General features: G+C 39.2%; 1 protein-coding gene across 5 annotated transcripts in view; it reads left to right on the plus strand.

Moving 5' to 3' along the window:
- aspg (asparaginase homolog (S. cerevisiae)) overlaps positions 1–24,345 on the plus strand; it is a 60,600-nt gene that overhangs the window by 6,341 nt on the left and 29,914 nt on the right. For all 5 annotated transcript variants that reach the window (XM_043697531.1, XM_043697533.1, XM_043697532.1 and 2 more), the window contains exons 4-9: positions 1,650–1,775; positions 5,714–5,797; positions 5,886–6,012; positions 14,298–14,410; positions 17,739–17,924; positions 22,115–22,228. In XM_043697531.1, coding sequence (XP_043553466.1) covers positions 1,650–1,775; positions 5,714–5,797; positions 5,886–6,012; positions 14,298–14,410; positions 17,739–17,924; positions 22,115–22,228 — 750 coding nt within the window. The remainder of the gene's footprint in view (positions 1–1,649; positions 1,776–5,713; positions 5,798–5,885; positions 6,013–14,297; positions 14,411–17,738; positions 17,925–22,114; positions 22,229–24,345) is intronic.

Genomic DNA, 24,345 nt, shown 5'->3' on the forward strand with positions numbered 1-24,345 from the left:
AATCTGAGTTCATCCCTTGTGGTTGGAGGGTTCCCACCCCAGTCTGACCTATCACCCTCACCTTGACCTCTTTCCACCTATCACATTTCCGACACCCCTCCCCCAAGTCCCTCCTCCCTACCTTTTATCTTAGCCTGCTGGACAAACTTTCCTCATTCCTGAAGAAGGGCTTATGCCCGAAACGTCGATTCTCCTGTTCCCTGGATGCTGCCTGACCTGCTGCGCTTTTCCAGCAACACATTTTTAGCTCTGTTCACTGGCGTTTAGAAGAGTGAAAGATCAGCAATTCTGGTCTCCTTCCTATTGGAAGGATGTTGTGAAACTTGAAAGGGTTCAGAAAAGATTTACAAGGATGTTAGCTAAAAGCAAATTACTGCGGATGCTGGAATCTGAAACCAAAAGAGAAAATGCTGGAAAATCTCAGCAGGTCTGGCAGCATCTGTAAGGAGAGAAAAGAGCTCACATTTCGATTCTAACTGACCCTTTGTCAAAGCTGTTTGTCAAAGCTTTGACAAAGGGTTATTTAGACTCAGAATGTTAGCTCTTTTCTCTCCTTACAGATGCTGCCAGACCTGCTGAGATTTTCCAGCATTTTCTCTTTTGGTTTACAAGGATGTTGCCAGGTTTGGAGGATTTGAGCTATAGGGAGAGGCTGAATAGGCTGGGGTTGTTTTCCCTTGAGCGTTGGAGGCTGAGGGGTGACCTTATAGAGGTTTACAAAATCATGAGGGGCATAGATAGGGTAAATAGACAAAGTTTTCCCTGGAGTGGGGGAATCCAGAACTAGAGGGCATAGGTTTAGGTTAAGAGGGAAAAGATATAAAAGAGACCTAAGGGACAACTTTTTCACGCAGAGGGTGGTACATGTATGGAATGAGCTGCCAGAGGAAGTGGTGGAGGCTAGTTCAATTGTAACATTTAAAAGGCATCTGGATAGGTATATGTTTAGGAAGGGTTTGGAGGGATATGGGCCAGGTGCTGGCAGATGGGACTAGATTAATTTGGGATATCTAGTTGGCATGGACCGACTGGTCTGTTTCCATGCTGTACATCTGTGACTCTATCTTGCAACATATAGAATTCTAAATGACATTGACAGAGTAAATGCTGAAAGAATGTTTCCCTTCATGGCAGACTCTAGGACCAGACGGCGTAGTCTCAGAATAAAGGGGCACCAGTTTCAGATTGAGATAAGGTGGAATTTATTTTCTGAGGGCTGAACTCCCTGCTATCGAGAGCTGTGGGTACAGAGTCCTTGTGTATATTTAAGTCATGGTAGATTCTTGATCAGTAGGGGAATCTAGGGTTACAGGAAAAGGGCAGGAAAGTGGGCATAAGGAGTGTTGTATCAGCCATGATCTTATTGAATGGTTGAACAGTTTTGAGAGGCTGAATAGCCTATTCCTATTTCCTATAGTCTTATGGACGGTCAACTGAATTATCATGTTATGTTTGTGCTGATTTTGCCAGCTGCATTTTATCAGCTCAATAAGCAATACACAGCATGAGAGATAAAAGATTTATTCATAGTGAACTCAAATTTGCCATTAGTTGTATTCCTAGCAAACCAACCTTGGTTGGTCAGATTCCTTGGAAATCATCCTGACAAATCTACTGTTCTCTAATCTTCATATTCTTCTTTCTCTCAGAATAATTACCAACAGTACAATGGCTTTGTGATCCTTCATGGCACAGATACAATGGCCTACACTGCTTCAGCCCTTTCTTTCATGTGTGAGAACCAAGGAAAGCCCATCGTCTTGACTGGCTCTCAGGTAAGCTGCAATGTCTTAGAGACTTTACCATGTAGTTATAGGACAGTGATTCATATTTCACATAAACACACATGGAACATTGTAAAACCATGGAATTTGTACATTGTGATAACCCTTATAAATCATTAGTAAGACAAATGGTATTGATGTTCATTCTTGTTTTTATGTACAGATTTCCCCTGCTATCTGAAAGTAGAGCGTTCCTATGAAACCTTTCATAAGCCGAAATGGTGTAAAGCAAAGAAGCAATTACCATTAATTTATATGGGAAAAGCTTTTGAGCGTTCTTAGACCCAAAAAGACCTACCAAATCACAAATAACACATAAAACCTAAAATAACACTAACATATAGTAAAACCAGGAATGATATGATAAATACACAGCCGATAATGTATGTACAGTATAGTTTCACTTGCACGCACAATGTCTTTATTTCGTTTACCTCGATCGCTGCTGAAAGCGAGGCTGCCTCTATAATTCCTCACTGCAACACAAACGCTGAACACTATTTTCGCTTTTCACCTTTCTTCACAAAAGTGAAATTCCTCTTCGGATTTCTTTCGGTTAGCAAAGAAGGTGGACATTTTGGAGGACGCCTTGATGAAGTTTGCATTGCAATGGAGTAGGAGGAACTGGGAGGATTAAATAGAGTCTTTACAGAAAGCACGGTGTGAGGCTGGATACTCGAGGTAACTATGGGAGTCAGTGCATTTGTAGTGGATATTGATCAGGACCAGCCGATGTCAAGGAAGGGAAGGGAAGAATCCGAGATGGACCAGGTGAAGGTGAGGAGGAGTGGAAATTGGAAGCCAAATTAACAAAATCTTTCAATTCTGGATGAGAGGGGGAAGCAGCACCGATTATGTCATTAATGTACTGGAAAAAGAGTGTGTGTGTGGGCTGGAGTAGATTGGAACAAGGAATGTTTCATGTACTTTACAAAGAGACAGGCATAACTGGGGCCCATGTGGATACCATGGTCACACCCTTGACCTGAAAAAAAGGAGAGGAGTTATAGGAGAAATTATTAACAGTGAGAATGAGCTCGGACAAGTAGCGAAGGGTAGGGGGTGGATGAGCAGTTGGTTTTATGTTTATTGACATGTCCCTTAACCTAAATTGCCAGATTACTTTCACTAGCTCTCCTTTTATGCCCTTATTTCAATTTTAAAAAGCAGTCTTGGACCTACATTTCTCACTCACAAAATTCAATCATATTATGGTTGCTGCTACCCCAAGGTGCTTTCACTGAAGTTTGAATTTAGTCCTACCTCGGTCAAAACCAGGTCTGGTATAGCCTGCTCTCTAGTTGGCGCCATAACATGCTGGTCTAAGAAGTTTCCCCGAAAACATTCAATGTATTCCTGATTCAGGCTACTTTTTCCCACCCGATTTTTCCAGTACACACGAAGATTAAAATCCCCCATATAATTGCTGTATTGTTTCGACAAGCTGCCATTATTTCTTCCTTGATGCCCTATTCAGCATGGGGACATGTGCACGACTCCCACAAGGGACCTGTTGTCTTTATCCACACTGCTTAAATATCCTCGCTTCATAAATTTAAGTCCTCTCTCTCACTTGACATTAGCAAGAACAATAGATTGCATCTTTAATTAACAGAGCTACTTCTCCACTCTTTCCTAGTTTCCTATCCTTCCCAAATGTCACATACCTTTCAATATTCAAGTCCCAATCTCAATTATCTTGCAGTCACATCTCAGTAATGGCCACCAGATCATGTTTGTTTATATCAGTTTCTTAAACTGGTTCATCTGTTTTGATTTGGATGCAACATGCATTCAAATAAAGTGCCTTAAGTTTTGTCCTTTTTAACATTTTTGAGACCTCTCACTTTACCTGCTAACTTGCTCTTAGATTGCTCTGTATTTCCAGCATTTTCTGTTTTTTGCTTAGATGTTTCCTCTATTCTTAACTACCCTCCCTGTGATTTCCTTGATTAGATCTTTTCCTATGAAGAGACAGCATGCAGAGTTTAACCATCTCTAAAGATATTTTGAGTAATTTCATTGATTGAAATTTTATTTACTGGCAATGCTATTATGTTTATTTTACTGTATCTATAATAGCTTTTGATTGGATAGTTATGAGCATGTTTTGATTTGTACACATTATCCACCTCAGCAGTTGTAATCTCCGTGTATATAAATCCAATCTCTCTTGCCTTTCTCACGGTGAGCCACATGATCTCCTCTTCTATAAAAATGGGGTATTTTACCTAGTAGCACCAAGCCTATTATCAAGTACTTAGTGTGACATGAACAGAAGTTCTTTTTTCATTGCTTAGTAATTTTGTTTTTTTCCCCTACTTTGTAACTTACATACTCCAACTGTTATTTAACTACAAAAGCTCTAGTTAAGAATCCTTGATCACTCCTACATGCATATACCTCTTTTGATCTTCTATTAATGAATATACTTACTACTTTCATTTTTTAATGACTGAAAATGTGCAAGATGATGTCCCAGGCTAGACATAGACATTGCAACATTGACAACAGTGTGCTTTGTTAGCAAGAGGATGGTCTTGATATTTGGCAGCAATGGAATGGATGCCTGTGTTTGGAAGCATGTTGGTGCCTAGGTTTAATCATACATACTTGGCTGAGTTGGAATGTGTGGTTTGAAATTCTATTGCCATTTGTATTCAATTTCTGCCAATTCCTGCATTTCAGCATCACAAGTATGTAATTTATATTTGAGTAATGTGCTTTTTAAACATTTTACATATTTCTAGTTTCTAGTTTGTTAGATAATAAAAGCTAACAAATGTTTAATTGGCAGAATCTGTCACATGCAGTATGGCGCATTTGTGAAACTTGTTTGTCGACAGTATTTTTAGAATTCCTGTTCAAATACAGGCAGTTGAATGTCTGTTACTGGTTCCATAACAGCTGCATAAACTTGTCCTCTTCCACCAATGTTAATTCATTCTTCTCAGAACAGACTGAACCACTGTGAAATTCTCCGCTTCTGACATTAAACGGTATTATAGCATAATTATCACCAAAATACTGAAATTCGTATAGTTTCATGTTATGATGAATTAAAAATGCCACAAAAAGGATACTACATATAGTAAATGACTTTTGTCTAAATTTCAATAACTCATACTCACTTTTCTCGAGTAGTGAAAACAATAAAAAAAATTTAAAATACTTAGTTTCCGCCTTCTGAACTGACAGGATTCCACATATGTCTCATTTGTCAGATTCATATTCCATCTAATGCAGCTATAGCAGGAATTAGCTATGGTTCTTCATCTGAGCAATTTCTTTGCTAAGTATCATGTCCAAAGAATTAAAAATCAGTTGTATGATTTTCAGTGTTGAAACACATCAGAGTAAAGCTAGGCTTTGGAAATTATATCAAATGTATTCACACAATTACAGGATTTAAAGTAGTTGGTAGAAGGATTAGAGTGCAATTGAGGCAAAAATCTTTTCATCCAGAGGGTGGTGTGAATCTGGAATTCTCAGCTTGAAAGGGTGGATGAGACAGCAATGCAAACTCTTCATAGAGGGGCCATTTGAAGAGGTACAGGAGCAGAGAGGCTGTACTGACATGATGTAGAGCCATGGGGTAACAGCTCTAGTTTCACGTCTGGCTGTGCTTTTGTGAATTACAACACAGCAGAGGTGATTATTGTCCCAGAAAGATTTGGAACAACTGGGGCCTCGTCATGACTTACTGTCACTTAAACACAAGTTTTGTGTGGTTTGCTGCAACCACAAAAGACCAAGAAGAAAGAAACTCAGTGGATTTGGGAAGGAAATGGTGAGCTGTTAGGATAGAACACAGAGAATTCCAGCAACCAGTCACTAAACTCTAAACAATGAATTTAGTATTGTCCTGTTCGCATCATATACTTTCTGGCCTGCCAAGCCAGATTTCACACCTGCATCCATTCTTCCAGGTTCCCATCTATGAGATGAGAAATGATGGTCATGATAATTTGCTTGGAGCACTGCTGATTGCTGGCCTGTATGTAATACCAGAGGTAAGCATGTCCTCTTCAGTAAGTTCAGCTTTGGTAATTCAGTCAATATACTACCTTTTACTTGTTACTTTTTTATTTAATTATTTAGGTTAGTCTCTATTTTCAACACAAATTATACAGAGGAAATCGTGTGACAAAAATAGATGCTGGAAGTTTTACTGCATTTTCTTCACCTAACCTCCGTCCACTTGTCAATGCTGAAGTGGAAATTAAAGGTAAATCACAGTTAGAATTTGAATGTCTAAGATTTGATTATTTCCTAATTGGGCAGTATCTTTTCTCCACATATTGAGGAGAAAGAATTAGTAAAAGGAAAAAATAAATAAATGGTGCGTTTATAAGTGATTTGACAACCTTAATAAATCCTTTTTAGATGTTTGCTACAAGAATAATAAGTGGGACAAGAATTTATATTTTTTGGTTAGGACTGTGCCTTTAGGCTGAATTTGTGGTCCCATCCCATGCTGTTGGGAGTAGTCACTGGACAGTGATTTTCTTTAATAAAGTTAAGACAATGTGCACATTGCCCATTTAAAGATGGGTGTATAGGCTCTCAAGGATGGTAAATAAGAGACCTCCTGCCTGGGCGAAACAATAGTATTGTACTTAAGGAAAAGAGTAAGCATCCTGTCAATAATGTTAGCAAGTTTGAATTGTGAAAAAAATGGCCACAGTTGTTGGGTGACCACTTTGGCCAAGTAGGTGCTGAGTACCTTAAAGGCATTCTGGACTGTTACATGTGCACACATTTTCAAAATTCAATAAAACTTTCTGTAACTGTAATATTGGAAGGACATATATTGTGATTTTACTCAATTGAGTCACAATTTCATTTTAGTCCTGCTTTTCTTGAGTTACAACAGGTACAGTTGGAGTGCAGGAACAAAGGAGAAAGTGGGATAAGAAGGAATAGTGAAAAAGATTAAAAGGTCGGGGAGCAAATGATGTTAGATGAGTTAGGAATGAAAAATAAGGAGTCCCCCAAGTGTGAGTGGAATCTGAGATGATGGGTGGCTTACAAATTTGGAGAAAAGTACAAATGCCACACAGGTTTTAAAATAAAATCAAAAGTAAAATAACTTCCAAATGGGCAGTTCACTTTCCAGATGATAGTATTGTGAACAGCAGCACCATCTAATTACAGTGTTTTTTAATATTTTAAAATCCCAAAGTGCTTCACTGGCCTGTTATGTAGATCATTTGACACAGATATATAAGAAGATATTAGGACAGATGAGACTTGCTGTTGTGATAGAACATGTGAAATTGGTGGTTCACTGGATGTCAGACTTAGAGGCGTTTAGAAAGTTGGGGAGGGTGATAACCTGGAGGAATTTGATAACAATGAAAATTTTAAAATCAAACTATTTCTATGTCAGAAGGCAGTGTCGGCAATCAAAAACAGGGCAGCAGTTTTGGATGCACTCAAGTTTACAGAAAATAGAATATGGAAGGTCAGAATATATTAATAATATGTTAATTATTTGTTGGAATATATTAAGTCCCTGCTTAATGTTGAGTCAATGGGAGCAGACCCAGGCACTCAGCACACAGAGCCTCTGCCTGCAGTAATTTTACAGCATCACTGAGAATCTCCTGTTTATGAAGCAGATGGTTTAATCTACTTAACCACTGTGCCATGCATGTTCTTAATTTAGGCGCCACGTCTCTTGTGTACTTTGCTGTGCTGGCTTCACTACTGCCTTGCTCTGAACTCCATCCAGTGGTGAAAATTAGTCAATACAAATTAGTCTAGCTGCTCCCAGAATTAGCTTTTGTCACTAGATGGAGCTGGTCTATAAAACCATACAACACAATAAAGTTGAGCCTAATACTTTTTTACAGAACAATTATTTCTTTTTTTACTTTGTGATGCATTTTATTTTGCCAGTTAATTCGTCTGCATGTACAGTGTTGCACCTATGTAGTTCAGTATTTCAACCTTTACATTAGATATTTCTTGCTCAGAAAATACAAGGAACATGATTGTTGCTTTAAAATTGATTCTTATGGGAAACTATAGTTTACTTAAAGTTGTAATTTTCAAGAATGCAACCACAACTTTGAGGGCGTACTGTCGCTGGGTCTGGAATCAACAGAGATATCATTGAGGGTTTCAGAAAAAGATGTGCTGAGAGGAAACAGAGAAAATATTAAGGAGATGACAATAGACAGTTTCTGTAAGAGTGGGCATACAGTTTGATATTTCATTGAGGTCAATTGATTTTATTCTTTCATGGGATATCAGGGTTATTGGCAAATTCAGCATTTGGTATTTAACCCTAATTGTGGCTGAGAAGGTGGTGGTGAGTTGTGTTATTGAACAGATGCAGATCATACAGTGTAGCTACATCCCAGTGCTGAAGTGAGCTTTCCAGATTTAGACCCAGCAACAGTGAAGAAGTGGTGATATAGTCGTCAGTAGCAGTGGTGAAGGCAGTTTGCAGGTGGTGGTATTCCCGTGCATCTCTGACTCTTGCCCTTCTTGGTATTAGACTTAGCAGGTCTCAGAGGCACTGTTGAAGGATGCTTGGTGAGTTGTTACATCTTATATATGGTAAGTATTGTGCACCGCTGGTGGAGGGGATGAGTGTTAAGGTCATAGATGTGCCATTCAAATGAGCTGCTTTATCCTGGATGGTGTTGAGTATCCTGATTAGTTTTGGAGCAGCATTCACTCACCTTAGAAACTCTAGGCCTCTGACTTACTGTTAAACCCACAGAATTTAAATGATTGAGTTACAATTCTGATTAGTCAATCTCAGGATGTTGAAGGTGAGGGAATTCTGGGATATTAATGCTCTTGAATGTCAAAGAACGATGGCTAGATTCTTTATCTTTGGAGATGATCATTGCCTTACAATACCATGATACATATGTACTTAGCAGCCCAAGCCTGAATATTGTCTGTGAGCATAGACTGCTTCATTACCTGTGGGCTTGAACGATACTATTTCTGACCTCACAGTGAAGAAAAGGCTGGATGGATGAAGGTTATTCACTGACCAATAAAGAAATGCAGTCATAAGTATTCCAAGCACATTCTGCTTTTGACCAATCAGCACACAAGGATTGAAATCACATGTCCTATGATATTACTTTAATTTATTTACCAAAAATAAATTAGCTACATCAGATTCCCAGTTAGCCTCAGTTACACATGACTACTGCAATAAACAATATGTGTTACACTGTATATAACTTTGCAGTAGATACCTGTGTATTTGAATTTGAGGTTTTACTAATGCCAAACTTGCTATGTCCATTTTGCTTCCATGGGCTGTGACACAGGCAGACATTTCTACTGTTTGCACTCCTCCATTGATCCTTTCTCATTCTTCTAGTTACCTGAACTTCATACCATTTTCATTTTTGGGTCATCTTACAGCATACATTCAGGGGCACTTATCTGGCTGTGGAAAATGGGAATACATTTATATGGTACATCAGATATTTTTCATATCATTTACTTGTTTGTCTGTAAGGTATAAGGTGTACACTGAATTTGGTAAAGACATATGGTGTATTGTTTTCTTGTAATAAGCAACGGGTACATTTAGAGAGCCCAAGCATATTCTAATACTCTTGTTATTATTAATGTGGATGGTATAATGGGAAAATTACTTGTTAGCCTTTTAAATACCGATCAGAGTCCAATACACTGCTGATTGATTTATACATCTTGCTGTGAGAAAGCATTCAGTCTGAGCACAGCATTTTTAAAAAAATTTGTAAAACTGGTTCAACAGCCCCAAACAATTATTTTAAGGCTTTTATACTTTGGAAGTTGGCATTGTAGCATTCATTTGGTGGGAGAGAGGTGAAGGCTGGGGAGAATATTTAGAAGCTGTAAAGTTGGACCAGGATGACCTCCACAGCAAAGACGAACAGAAAACATCAAGGCCACACTGGGAATTAAAAGCAAACATGGAACATAATTATACTCCTTAGAAAGAAGAGATATCGTGCTTACACATTTGTTGTTAGTAGGTCTGACCACAGAAAGAATGAGGTGGTAGTAGGAATTTTTGGATTTCTTAAATAGAAACAAAAATGCATAGAAAATAGACATGAGTGACTTGACATAAAATTAACGTTTTATATGTGATCCTTCATTAGAATACAATATTCTGATGGAAGGAAATCTTTTCTGTTAGAGTCATGGTCTCTGATGAGCTTTTGCTTCTTCTGTCCTAAATTCTTCATCTCTGAACTTATTTTTTAAAAGTCTGTTCGTTGACTCTGATAACATTGATCGTTTTGATTTTTATGGCTGCTAATGTACTCGCTTTCATATTTGATCAATAATAATTGAAGTAGACAGTAAACCTGTAATAATTTGGAAGGAGAAAGTGGATCACCTTATCTCAGCAAAGTTAGAGAAACCAGGGAATTAGTGCACTGTGAAGAAACAATAAGCTGCAGACATTTCAGTGGCATTTACACATGTGCAGAGTTTTTCTTGCTGTTTCAAATATAGTTTTCTTACCTAAAATCAATTTTCTGAAGAATGGGGATAGGAGACAATAGAAAGATTTGGAGTCATAACCTTTCACTGCTGCTGAAAGAAAGACATTTTTTGGATTCCCACTGTTCAAACAAATCTGCAACAGTGCTCTTTCAGTACAAAAAGTATTAGATTTTAGTGACATTCAACAGTTTCAGCAAAGTTATTCAAATGTGTAATTAATAACAGGGACAATAAGAGATTCTGAATAGTTAGAGTCCAGTGCAAACAATCCTGTTGTGAATAGTGACAGGCAAGGGTCTTTTGTTCAATGAAATAATCAACACATTTGTAGCAAAATTGACTTAAACTCAAGAGAGATGTCAGATTCTGAGGCTGTACTCACGAAAAGAGAGAGCTTCTTGAGATTAAGTTTATGAATTATGTCAGGTGAAAAAGCTTAATTCTATACAGGTAATAAATAGGTAAAGGAAGGGTGACAAAAACTCGCAGAAGTAAGACGGTTAGAATCTGGTGTTGGAAGAAAAAATTATGTTATTTACTATTGTGAAGGTGCACAGTACAGAAGTAAAGCAGGAATCCTTGTAAACATGAGATAACAATGCCCTTTGATCTGAATCATGATCACACCATCTGAGATTGGCCAGATCAGGGTCATTGTCAAATCTCAGATATTGTGATCAAGATTAAGATCAAAGGAAAGCCTTTTGATCTGATTATCGTATAGATTTATGTCTGAACACAAGATCACAGTGAGCAGGAAATTGAAGCATTTTATTGTGACATCCTGAAGAGTTATGATCAAATTAAATCAACTGATGTGGCCAATGTAATGGATGACGTAAACACTAAAATTAGTGAAGGAACCTTTGGAACATTTGTCAGTCAAAATGGGAAATGATCTGATGGTGATTAGATTAGATTAGTGACAGTGTGGAAACAGGTCCTTCGGCCCAACAAGTCCACACCGACCCGCTGAAGGGCAACCTACTCTCCAACATTAACCCCTTCACCTAATACTATGGGCAATTTATCTTGGCCAGTTCACCTAACCTGCACATTTTTGGACAGTGGAGGAAACCGGAGCACCCGGAGGAAACCCACGCAGACACGGGGAGAGTGTGCAAACTCCACGCAGTCAGTCGCCTGAGGCAGGAACTGAACCCGGGTCTCTGGCGCTGTGATAATTACCTTCACTGAAAACAGTGAACTTGGAGAAGTCCAGTCAATGTATTTCAAAATCAAATAGATTATATATGATGGGGAAACAGCATTTTATGATCAGTATAAATAACATTTCTACGTATCTCATCTCATCATGGCTAAAGACAAATGCTGTAATGAGATGTATGGTGAAGTGTTGGAGCTGAAAACAAATTGTAAAAATCAGAATTATGCATGAAAAGATGATAGAGGTCCCCCTCAGTAAACCTGAATAAATTGGGACTTATCTATTCCCATGTAATTAAATTTTCATAATTGTGATAAATATTAATTATTGCCTCAGTCCAAAATATTAACGTTTTTGAAGTGTAAAGTATAATTACTTCAGATTTTCCATATTGTTTAAGACTTAAAAGGATGTAATGTTTTTAAAAAGGTATTAATTGTGTCTTTTTTCTCTCCCTTGCTTAATCTTTCTTTCTCTTCGAAATGGCAATTCCTGTCAGACACTACATGCCTTGATAAATATTGTGTCGTCTTACTATTTTCAGAATTGTACATTTGCATGCGATCATGTGGCCCCTTGATCTCCTGTGGAGTTTCTGTGCTGAAATATGGTTCAGTTGACTGCAAATTCCATTGTTAATGCCCATAGAAAATCCATTAACTGATGTATATGTATTGACCAGCTGGAGCCATTCATTCTCACTGACTCCAATGTCTAAAATGCATTATATTTAGAAGGTTTGGTTTCAGTTAAGTGTTAATTTTTTTATTTGATAGTTTGTTCCAGGGATGTTGTCATAGAGTGTGGAATGATTTTGTTGCAAATTTAGATCTATTACTGATACCACCTTCAGATGTGTTACTTGCTTCCATAGTGTGACAGTAACATCCTTTATAGAGACCAAATATCGGTGTCATTCATAACTGTACTTCTCCAATAACTCAGATCCAGCAAATGCTTCATCGAATTAGGACAGATAGAAATCATTAAACGTTTTGACAGTGTAGGTTGATAATGTCAAACAGATGCTATGTTTGGATTCACTTAATCCAAACCAAATGATTTACATTTAAATAATATGAAGTTTCTTCTCTGTTTGCTAGACAGTTCCTCAAGTTTGAGGATGGTTTAATTATAATATTTAGGTCATACTGAGTAAAAATCAAATCATCATAGCAGTTGATTATCTTACACTGACTTCTAAATAAATTTTGACATTGCTAACCTCATTGCTTCCATTAAAATTACACATCAGACCCCTTGTCATTGCAGCACAGAAGGTTGTGGATTGAAGCCTCGCTTCAGCACTTGAGCACAGAAACCAAAGTTGCACTGCAGTACCGAAGGACTGCTGCATGGTTAAAGATGTTTTGAATTTGTTCTCTCTGATTAGCGGTACAAAATCCCATTGTACTATTTTGAAGAAGACCAGGGAAGTTACCACCAGTGCCCCAGTCAGCATTGGTCACTCCGTCATCTTCACAAAAATAGATATCTGGTAATTGTTGTTTGTTTTTTCTGCACTAAAAATTCAAATTCAACCCAGCCATTTATTGTGCCATCGGTTTCCTTTCAGACATCAGAAAAGTAGTACAAGGGATCATAACTGTGCTGTATCCTGTTCACTAACCGTCAGTTTGGGTTCTGGCATGGTCGCTCAGTTCATGATGTCATTACGGTCTTGGTTCAAATGTGGATAAAAGAGCTGAATTCCAGAGGTGAGGTGAGAGTGTTAGCTCTTGACATCAAGGTTACTTTTGACCGGGAGTGGCATCAAGGAGTCCTGGCAAGACTAGAGACAATGGGAAAGCTCGTCATTGGTTGGAGTCCTACTCAGCACAAAGGAAGATGGTTATGGTTGTTGAAGGTCAGTCATCTCAGCTCCAGGATATCTCTGCAAGAGTTCCTCAGGGCAGTGCCCTAGGCCCGACCATCTTCAGCTGCTTCATCTATGACTTTCCCTTCACAAGTGGGGATGTTGGCTAATGATTGCACAATGTTCAGCACTATTTTCAACTCCAATACTGCAGCAGTCCATGTCTAAATGTAGCAAGACTTGGGCATTATTCAGGCTTGGACTGACAAGTAGCAAGTAATGCCACACAAGTGCTAGGCATATGCCATATTAAATGAGTGAATCTAACCATTGCCCATTGAAATTCAATGGTGTGGCTATTACTGAATTCCCCAACTATCAATGTCCTGGGGTTACTATTGATAAGAAGCTGGATTGGATTCGTTATTTAAATATAGTGGCTGCAAGACCCTGCAGTGAATAACTCATCTAGAAGGACAAGGGCAGTAGGTAAATGGAAATATCACTGTCTACAAGTGTCCTTCCAAGCCACTCACCATTCCAACTTGGAAATATATTGCCATTCTTTCACTGTTGCTGGGTCAAACTCCTGGAACTCCCTCCCTAACAGCACTGTAGGTATACCTACACCAAATGGTCTACAGTAATTCAAGAAGGTAACGTCACTGCCTTCTCAAGGGCAACTAGTGATGGCAATAAATCCTGGCCCAGCTTGGAATACCCATGTCCCCTGAATAAATTTATAAAATTTTCTGTTTATGGGAGTTTACTGTGTGCAAGTAAACAATGTATTTGCTTTATTCTAATACTGGCTTCACTTCAATTGCCGTACTGCATTTTGTGATATCCTTAAGACTATAAACTATAGGAACATCAAGACTGCTCCACCTTTTGATCATGGCTAATATGTTTCTCCAACTCATTCTCCTGACTCCTCCCTGTGACCCTTGATCCCTGAGATGCTGTGGTTGTATAAGATGCATTTTTTCTTTCATTTGCTTTTTGAACTGCAGGTGCAGTGAAATTATATTTGCTTTCTTTCTAGTCAACTGGGACACTGTCTGGCGACCAAATACAACTAAGAAGTTCATGGTACATACTAATATGAATCGAAATGTGGGATTGTTAAGGTTATTCCCAGGAATTACTGCTGCTACGGTAAATAATTGACAAAAGATTTTGTAGTGATAAAAATGAAATTACATCTGTGGCCTGGATTATTTTCTTTGAAGTGGGCCATTTCCTGATGTTGTAATTTGACCTCCTAAATTGCCGTGCCAACCCACCACTTTTTTTTTTGTCCCTACAGATTTGAGGTACACAGCAGTCAGGGTTACCATCTTCCAAAGCAGATAAAAGGCAGAAGCAGAGATGTATGAAGGCAGCCATTAAAAGATTATTTCAATTTCATGGAAAATCAGTCCAGTTGTTTGGATGTGTTGTCATCATAAATAACTCCACCGCATAGTCCTCAGTACTGTACAGATTTCCCCCATTCTACCATCTAGCCCCTCAAACACCCTCTCCATGTTCACTGTCCCAATGTCCACAATGTACAGAACTCTTGAACTTTGGAATATCTTCAAGATGCTCATAAAACTATCAATTTAACCAAGACTTTCATACCACCTGTATAATTCAGCACCTGTATAATTCAGCTCATGTCTCCTTAATGCTGTATAAACTAACTCTGCTGAATCTATTATTGGGGGTTGTAGCCCATCTAATACTTCATAATGAATTTCCATTACACAGCTGAATAAATAAAACAATTAGTTAAATCCTTTGACGTCAGTAAAAGTGTTTAGCCAACTGTTTAAGCTTAGAAACAGATGCCTGAGCTGTTATTCAATGTAAAGATTAATTCACAGATGGGAACTGACACAGTCAAATCCGAATATTGATGTTATTAATGCAAAAATGCAATGTACTCCCATCCAAATGGAGACTTTTCCACTTTTACAATGCTAGACAACTTATTGGTCACATCTTTTTTTTTAAACCTTAACACTAATCATTTCATTAAAAAGATCTTTAACTACATAACATTTCTTAAAGCATCATGTTTGTGGAGGTGACCAGAGAGCAGGCTGCACTATACCGAATATTGTGCAACATGGTAGGAATAATTAGTGATCATACAGTGAAGGTACCCCAGAATGGCAATAATTATAATATGATTGAATTTGACATTCAGTTTGAGTAGAGAGGAATGGATCTGAGACTTTTTAAAATTAAATACAAGGAAATATAAGGCTATGAAAGCAGAGCTGATCAAACAATAGATAATTAGAGACCTGACAAACAACTTAAGGATATCTCGGAGTATACATGTAGTTCTTCTCCTGTAATGCCATGGTTGCATTCCAGTGAAATCTCGCTGAATAGAAAATTGCTTAATAAAAATAATGGGGCCTATGGGCAGAGTTGGGTTAGAGGCAGACCAACAAAAAAAATCACTCATGATCACTGAAAAATCACCCAAAAGCCTAACAAAAAGTATATAGCAGCCTGAATGAAAGTTTAAATCATATTTATTAACAAAACAAAAGTAAATTCAACGCATTACATTGAAAAAATATTGTTATTGTTAGGATAGAGGGTCATCATCATCATCACCTTCAGATGCATTGTGTTGCAGAAGTGGATGGCTGTAGTTGATTGTCTTCTGACTTGCGGGTTGGTTTAAAAAAGGCATCCAGTTTTTGTTGCTTTGCCCTTTTGCTCCTGTCTTGAAGAAGCTGTTCATAGGGAACAGGATGATATTGAGTGAACTGCTACCCTGCGGCATTCTGTGTTGTAGTTGTTGCTCTCTAAGAGCTGCAACTGTGTCTCAATTTCCCTCAGGATAGAAGACAAAACAGAAGTGGTGCTGTAACCTGGACTTCATGTTTTTCATCTCCAGTTTCCATTTCCCCCTCAGCAACAAGCTGTTGTAGATCAGCTGTAGACAGGTATTCACAGTGGGACTCGAGCAGCTCTTCAGTATTCTCACTTCACACTTCTCCTAAGGCAACCTGCTTTGGAAGGGCAGCACAATGCTCTTTGATTTTTGAGCGTTCCTTTGAAGGTTCACATCCTTTAAAATTGTGAAAAAAATCCAGGAGCAGCTGCCGCCAAACTGCATGCTGGCAGTCCTTACTGACATCGCCCCAAGCCTCCACAATAATGACAATAATTTTTGATGTTAAAGCTCCTCCAAAATTGAAGAACGTGCTGTCCTTATTATCCCTGGCAGTAGCTGCAATCATCCTCTTGAATGTGCGTCTCAAATAATAAGCTTTAAAAGCTGATATTGTACCCATGGATTGAATGAGTGAGGTTGTGTTTGGAGGTAGAAATAGCATTTTGATGTTTTCAGAAAGCTCACTAATGGTGGCAAGCTGGCTTGATGCATTATCCAGGATGAGGAGAGCCTCGAAAGACAATTTTCTTTGCCTGCAATACTGCCTAAAAACATCTTTCAAAACATCGACAATAAGGCCAGAAAAAATTTGCTTCACCATCCAATCCTTTTAGCTTGACCTGAAGTAGATGTCTAGAGTGGACTTCAAGGCTCATGACTTGGCAAAGTGGTGCACCACCACAGGTTTAAGCTTTAAGTTTCTATTGGTGTTAGTGCCCAGCAGCACAGCCCATACACTTTGTAACATCTAGCTTGTCTTCCAAAGTTACAGTCTTTCTTTTGCATTTATCACCCATAATTTTGTCACCAGGACGCTTCCTCCTAAGTTAGTGTCCTCCTGAACTATGCCTCTCCTATGCCAAAATTATTTTGGAATAATTTTTTTATTTCAAAAAATAAAGCTAGCCAGTATATGCTGTTGGCTTTTTTTTTACATTTATTCATGAGCATTGTTGACATGATGAGCATTTATTGCCCATGCCTTGAGCAGGTGGTGGTGAGCCACCATCTTGAACTGCTGCAGTCTACAGGGCGAATAAAGGGATGGTAAAATATTTCCAGGATAGGATGGATTGTGTCTTGAACAGGAACATGCAGATGGTGGTATTCCTTTTCAACTGTTGCTTTTGTTCTTCTCAGTGGTGGGGGCCATGAATTTAGAAAAGGTTTATTTGGTAAATGCAACAGTTGTCCCTGTCTTCTGTAGTGGGGACAGTGAATGTCAATCATGCAGTCTGCTTTGTTTTGGATGTTGCAAGCTTCTTAAATGTTGTTGAAGCTGCACTCACTTATACAATTGAATAGTATTCCACCATGCTCCTGATGTGTGACTTGCTTGGAGTATGTAGGAGAAACAGTTTCTAGCTTCTGTCATTTTTGCAATATGAACTTTATGCCACCTTTTTAATTGTGCTGATGAGATTTAATTTTGTTTTCAAGTGATTAAGCTGGCATTAAAATTAAACTAAGTTTGGGATTTAAAATAGTTTTGATGCAATAAAGTTCATTATTGCTGTCAGATTTAAGCAATTATTTTGTATTTTGTACAGTTTTCATTTATGGGTTCATCCCCTTTTTCAGGTAAGAGCATTTCTCCAACCACCAATGGAAGGAATTGTTTTAGAGACATACGGAACAGGCAATGCTCCAGATAATCGCCCAGATATGTTAGAGGAATTTAAAAAAGCCATTGATCGTGGAGTATTGATAATAAACTGTACTCAGTGTTTGAGGGGCTGCGTTAGTCAATCATATGCAACAGGAAAGGTGAGTCACCAATCTACTTGAAAGATTATAACTCCAATTTCCCTTTGTGCTTAGTATTGCTGCTTTGGCTCTGGGAGGTTCATCTGTTCTTTTTAACTTTAATGAACATTTAATGAATTTTAATGTTGCTGTGGAGCACATGAGTAAATAATCTTGCCCATGATCACTATTTGTTCCTCCAAAAATTGAATGAATGAGAAAATTATTTTGAGTTTATTAAAAGCTAGAGAGGTCTGTAAGTAATTGAATGTTGGAACTGGACTTTTCTTTGGGCTGTGGCCCTGGTGTGAGAGAGTGAGACATGTGAAAAGGCAGGCAGTCTGCTTTCTTACCAGACACTATCACTAACTCCAATGGTATTTTCAACTCTGGAGTTGTCCTCAATGTGGAGGTAGCTGTATTGGTGTTTTTGGAGGGAGTGGTTGGGGTCACAGTGGTTTCTAACTGTTACCTGAGTCAGAATATTGTGGATTCAAGTCTCACTCCTTGACTTGAGTACAAAAATCATAGCTGAAACTTCAGTGCAGTACTTTGGGAGAGGTGCACAGTTGAAGGGGCTGTCTTTCATATGTGAACCAGAGAACCAATCAGACCTTTCGGATGGATGTAAAAGATTTCATAACATGATTTTTAAGAAAAGAGCAGCGTAGCTTTTCTGGTGACCTGGCCAAATCTTATTTTTCTATCAACACAACAAAAACATTATTTGGTCAGTAATCATATTTCTGTGTGCAGAGATTGCATCATGCAGATTTGATTTCCATCTTTTCTACAATGCGTGTGAATATCTAAATACAAGAAAACATTGCTGTTTGACGCGGTGAGTTCTAGCCTCCCATCATCCTCTCTGTGAAAAGATTCCTACTCAAATCCTTTCTTAGATTCAGAGATAGATGGCTATGCTCCCTGATAATTGATACCTCTGCTAATGCATAAAGTGCTTGCCTGTCCAATCTATCTATGCCCCTCTTAACATTATAAACCTTTATCAGGTCCCTTGCAGCTCCAAGGAAACAATCCCAACCTATTCAATCTTCCTGCATAGCTCAGATCTCCAAGCCCAGGAAGCATCCTGGTAAATCTCATCTGCACCCTATTGATTGCAATCTCATCCTTTCTATAATGTAGTGACCACAACACCAATTGCAGCCTTTGTACAGTTACAGTATAACTTCCCTGCTCTTGTTTTCTCTATCTTGGCTAATAAAGACAAGTATCCCATATCCAGTCTTAACCACTTTATCCACTTGCAGGAATCAGTGGATGTGCACGCCAAGGTCCCTTAGATTTTCAGTGCTTTCCAGGGGCCGACCATTCATGGTGCAATCCCTTGTGTTGTTAGCCCTCCCCAAATCTATTACCTCACACTTCCCCAGATTGATTCCATTTGCCACTCCTGTGTCACCTCACCATCCATTGGTATTCTCCTGCAGATTATAGCAATTCTCCTCATTATATACCGCCCTAGTAATTATTGTGTTAGTCGTGTTGTGAGTTTGGAAAGAGCTGTCTAAGAATTGTCAATGAATTTCCGCATGCTTTGTATAAAATTTATACACTGCATGACTGAGCATCAATGGTGAAGGGAATGAATACTTATGGGTGTGGTGCCAGTCAAGTTGCTGCTTTGTCCTGGATGGTGTCAAGCTGCTTCAGTGTTGTTGGAGTTGCACTCATCAAGGCAAGTAGGCAGTATTCCATCACACTCCTGACTTGTGCCTTTCAGATGTGTACAAGCAATGGCGAGTCAGGAGGTAGGTTACTTGCCAGTATTTCTTGTCTCTGACCTGCTCTTGTAGCCATTGTATTTATATGGCAGGTCCAGTTGAATTTCTGAACAATGGCAACCCCTCCTCCCCCAGAATGTTGATACTGGGGGATTGAGTGGTGGTAACACCATTGAAGGTCAAGGCACAGTGATTGGATTGTCTCTCATTGGCGATAGTCAATGCCTGACATTTGCAATGCACAAATATTATTTGCCCCTCTTCCTGCACTTTGTTAAGCTCTAAAGTGACCATATTCTCAAATGTGCTATCCATGAACCTCCCAACGTTGTGAATGCACTGTGGTGCTCCCAGCTTTGCTGCTGCTCCTTTCCACCTTGCTCATGGGTCCCCAGCAGGTCTGCCACTGGTCTCCATTCTTGTTGCTGCTTTTAACCTTGTTGCTGCCACTCCTGAGTCTTACACTGGTCCTCTGCCTCTGAGGCCTCACCTTGCCAGTTTCTCCCACTTGTGATGCTTTGTGTCTAGGGGGTCCCTACCTCACTGTCTCCTTTTTGGTTTCAGTTCACTGAATTTGTTTATTCTAAATGACCAACCGTCTGAGGCAGATAGGTACTCCAAATATTTAAAGGCCCCTAACCAAGATGGCATACATGTATATCAGTATAAATGAAAGTGACTCAGCTTCACACTAAGGCTGTGCTTTGTCGTATTTATTGCTTGATGAAGGGTAATAACATTAGCCCTAATGTATTTTAATAAAAATCGGTTATCACAGAATTGTTACTAATATAATTTCTGTTTAAAACTGTCAATTCATTTTTTAAAAGTTGTATTGTGAACAGTTAAAGAATGCCTCAAAGTCAGCTCTTAAGGCACTGAAAGTCTAGTTTTGAGTTCCATCTGTCCTGGAAGTGAGTTATACTGTGTCTGAACAGGATGATTTAAAAATAATTATGACTGCTTAATAGGTGATGGAAGTATCTTCCAGATTAGATGATGATCGTCAGTCAGTGACACCTAATCTACTGGTGTTCATGCAATTTATTCAGCAACATAAGTTATAAACAAAGATCATTGGTGTCCTAGTTAAGATGGTTCTTGCTCCCAACCATCTTGAGTGACTCATTATGCCTCTCCTCTCCCATATCATCTTGAAATCTATGTTGAATGTCTTCAGTGAGTTACTTCACCCTCTGCAGCTGGGGCCCTGCTCTGTTGGTGAATTGGCCATGCTAAATTACCCATAGTGTTAGGTGCATTAGTCAGAGGGAAATGGGTCTGGGTGGGTTACTCTTCGGATGCTTGGTATGGACTTATTTGGCCGAAGGGCCTGTTTCCACACTGTAGGGAATCTAATCTAATCCAAAAAAATTTATTTTAGAAATGGGTGGCACGATGGCTCAGTGGTTAGCACTGCTGCCTCAGAGCACCAGGGTCCCAGGTTTGATTCCAGCCTTGGATGACTGTCTGTGTGGAGTTTGTACAATCTCCCAGTGTCTGCGTGGGTTTCTTCCGGGTGCTCCGGTTTCCTCCCACAGTCCAAAGATGTGCAGGTCAGGTGAATTGGCCATGCTAAATTGCCCATAGTTTTAGGTGCATTAGAGGGAAATGGGTCTGGGTGGGTTACTGTTCGGAGGCTCGGTGTGGTCTTGTTGGGCCGAAGGGTCTTTTTCCACACTGTAGGGAATCTAATCTATTCTGGTGTTGCCATTAGGGTCTGACTTTGACTCATTTGCCAGAGCCAAGTAGCCTGTGGTCACGACCCAAACAAGATATCCTCAACATTGAAACAGTCCTTCATTAACTTGATCTTGTATAATCATTTGAAAAATTTATACTAGCAAAAATTCTATTAATCTAGTCTTTGATCTCAATTGATAACATAGTTTTTGCCATTTGTCCTACTCCCTTCATGTAGTGTACACTTAGAATTCACATCAGGGTGCCTGAATTGACTGACATCACACGAGTCATGGATCCAAAGCGGAAATTTGAACTTGACCTTTTACCTACTAGGAGTTCACATAAAATTCACATAAAAATGATGCAGAGCACAAAATATGAAAAGAAATTACACATTTTCCTACATTTGGTTGAGCAGAATATACTTCTGCAATCCTGTTTTGCCTCTGATTTGATAACTATGCCTGTGCTTTGACAAAAACACATCATTGGGTCTGTCACTAAACCCAATTACAGGACAGGATGCAACAGAGAACCTGTTATAAAATTATTTTAAATTACATAGCTCCGTGGAATTTGTGTGCTATTTATCAATCCTAAAGTGCAAAATCAGTTCCTGCATATTTGGACAATAGATTGTTAAATCTAATATTAATTCTGAGCATGATTAGTTATGGGTCAATGTGCAATCATTTTCACACTAATTTCATTATATACTATAACTTTCTTCAGCTTCAATTGAAATTTATTTCATGTTCTATTTACTTTCAATTTCAGGCCCTCACAGATGTAGGTCTCATTCCAGGGGGTGACATGACACCTGAAGCTGGTTTGGCTAAATTGTCCTATGTACTAGGCAAGGCTGAACTAAGTATTCTGGAGAAGAAGAAGGTATGTATTTCAGTCACAGATTTGTGTAATAGTGCTGTGTGCACTTATTTCCTACAATACCATATTTTAGTTCCATTGAGCAGTGAGAAGGATGAACAAGCATCTTTCTCTAAAGGAGTTGCACCATATTTTTCTTGACAGCAGGGCAGTCCAGTATTTCTTTGGCAAATATCTTTTGAAATGCCTCAACCTGGATGATCCCTGGGAGTTTCTGAACCCTGCCATCAGGCTGAAATGTGGGTCAGAATTGTCTGACCTTCCTTGGGGTAACTAATTAATGGCCAAAGCTTGCAACTTTAAGGCCGGGTTGTTGACTGTGGAGGACCAATCAGAAGCTTGCCAGCAAGAAAGAAGCATCAGGTAAGAGAGGGAGAGAACACCTGGAGGTGCCCTTTCCAGCTGCCAAAGGAAAAGATTCCATTTGATTTTGTAATTCAGATGTACTGTCTGATATTTTAAGTGAATGGAATGACCCACCCGCTGTAGCAGTGTCATAGAGTCACACAGCGTGGAAACAGACCCTTCGGTCCAACTCATACATATCGACCAAACATCCCAATCTGACCTCGTTCTATTTGCCAGCTTTTGGCCCTTATCCCTCTAAACCTTTCCTATTCAGATACCCATCGAAGTGCCTTTTAAATGTTGTAAATGTACCCATTACCTCCATTTCCTCTGGCAACTCGTTCTATACACACACCACCAATGCTTAAGTTATCCATGCAATGTAAGAGACTAGAAGTGGATAATCTATTATAGAATAATCTCAACAGATATTTATTACAATTCACACTGAAGTGCATAAATATTACAGAGCAGTATTGTTCCTTTCGTGTGTCATGCCTAAAGTGATCTGCATTTCGTTGGAGCTTGTGATCTTTATACCCTTATGTTAAATGCTCCCATGCAACAATGATATCACCCGCAAGACTTTTAAAAGTACACTGATGCATTTATGGTGAGGCAAAATACAACACAGGTGTCAGTTAGCTCAGTTGGCTGGACATCTAGGCTTGCATTGCAGAGTGATGCCAACAACATGGGCTCAGTTCCTGTGCTAGCTGTGGTTACCATGAAGGTCCTGCTTTCTCACCCGTGCCCCTCGCCTGCGGTGTGGTGACCCTTAGGTTAAACCAGTTGTGTCTCTCTAATGAGAGAACAGCTGCATGGCCCTCTCAAGTAGCTCTCAAGCTGTGGCCTATGGAATTCTGCAGGTTCAGAGACTTTCCAAAAGGTCTGAGAACTAAATTACTCCAGCTCAATTTTCATGTGAAATATATTGAAAATAAGAAAGTTTCTAATTGAAAACTTGTTCAATAGTTATAAATTTATTCGCATCAATATTAACCTTGCTACCAAATAAAAGCCAAATGATGCTGTAAATCATAAACAAAAACAGAAATTGCTGAAAAAGCTGAGCAGACATTTCATTACCCTACGAGGTAACATCTTCAGTGGGCCTCATGTGAAGCAATGCTGAAAATTCCTGCTTTCTATTTATATGTTTGGGTTTAGTCATAGAGTCATAGAGATGTACAGCATGAAAACAGACCCTTCGGTCCAAACTGTCCACGACGACCAGATATCCCAACCCAATCTAGTCCCACCTGCCAGCACCTGGCCCATATCCCTCCAAACCCTTCCTATTCATATACCCATCCAAATGCCTTTTAAATGTTGCAATTGTACTAGCCTCCACCACTTCCACTGGCAGCTCATTCCATACACGTACCACTCTCTACATGAAAAAGTTACCCCTTAGGTCTCTTTTATATCTTTCCCCTCTCACCCTAAACCTATGCCCTCTAGCTCTGGACTCCACGACCCCAGGGAAAAGACTTTGTCTATTTATCATATCCATGCGCCTCAATTTTGTAAACCTCGATAAAGGTCACTCCTCAGTCTCCGACGCTCCAGGGAAAACAGCCCCAGCCTGTTCAGCTTCTCCCTGTAGCTTAAATCCTCCAAACCTGGCAACATCCTTGTAAATCTTTTCTGAACCCTTTCAAGTTTCACAACATCTTTCCGATAGGAAGGAGACCAGAATTGCACGCAATATTCCAACAGTGGCCTAACCAATGTCCTGTACAGCCGCAACATGACCTCCCAACTCCTGT

This window comes from Chiloscyllium plagiosum, chromosome 10 (assembly GCF_004010195.1).
Source record: "Chiloscyllium plagiosum isolate BGI_BamShark_2017 chromosome 10, ASM401019v2, whole genome shotgun sequence".
NCBI lineage: Eukaryota > Metazoa > Chordata > Chondrichthyes > Orectolobiformes > Hemiscylliidae > Chiloscyllium > Chiloscyllium plagiosum.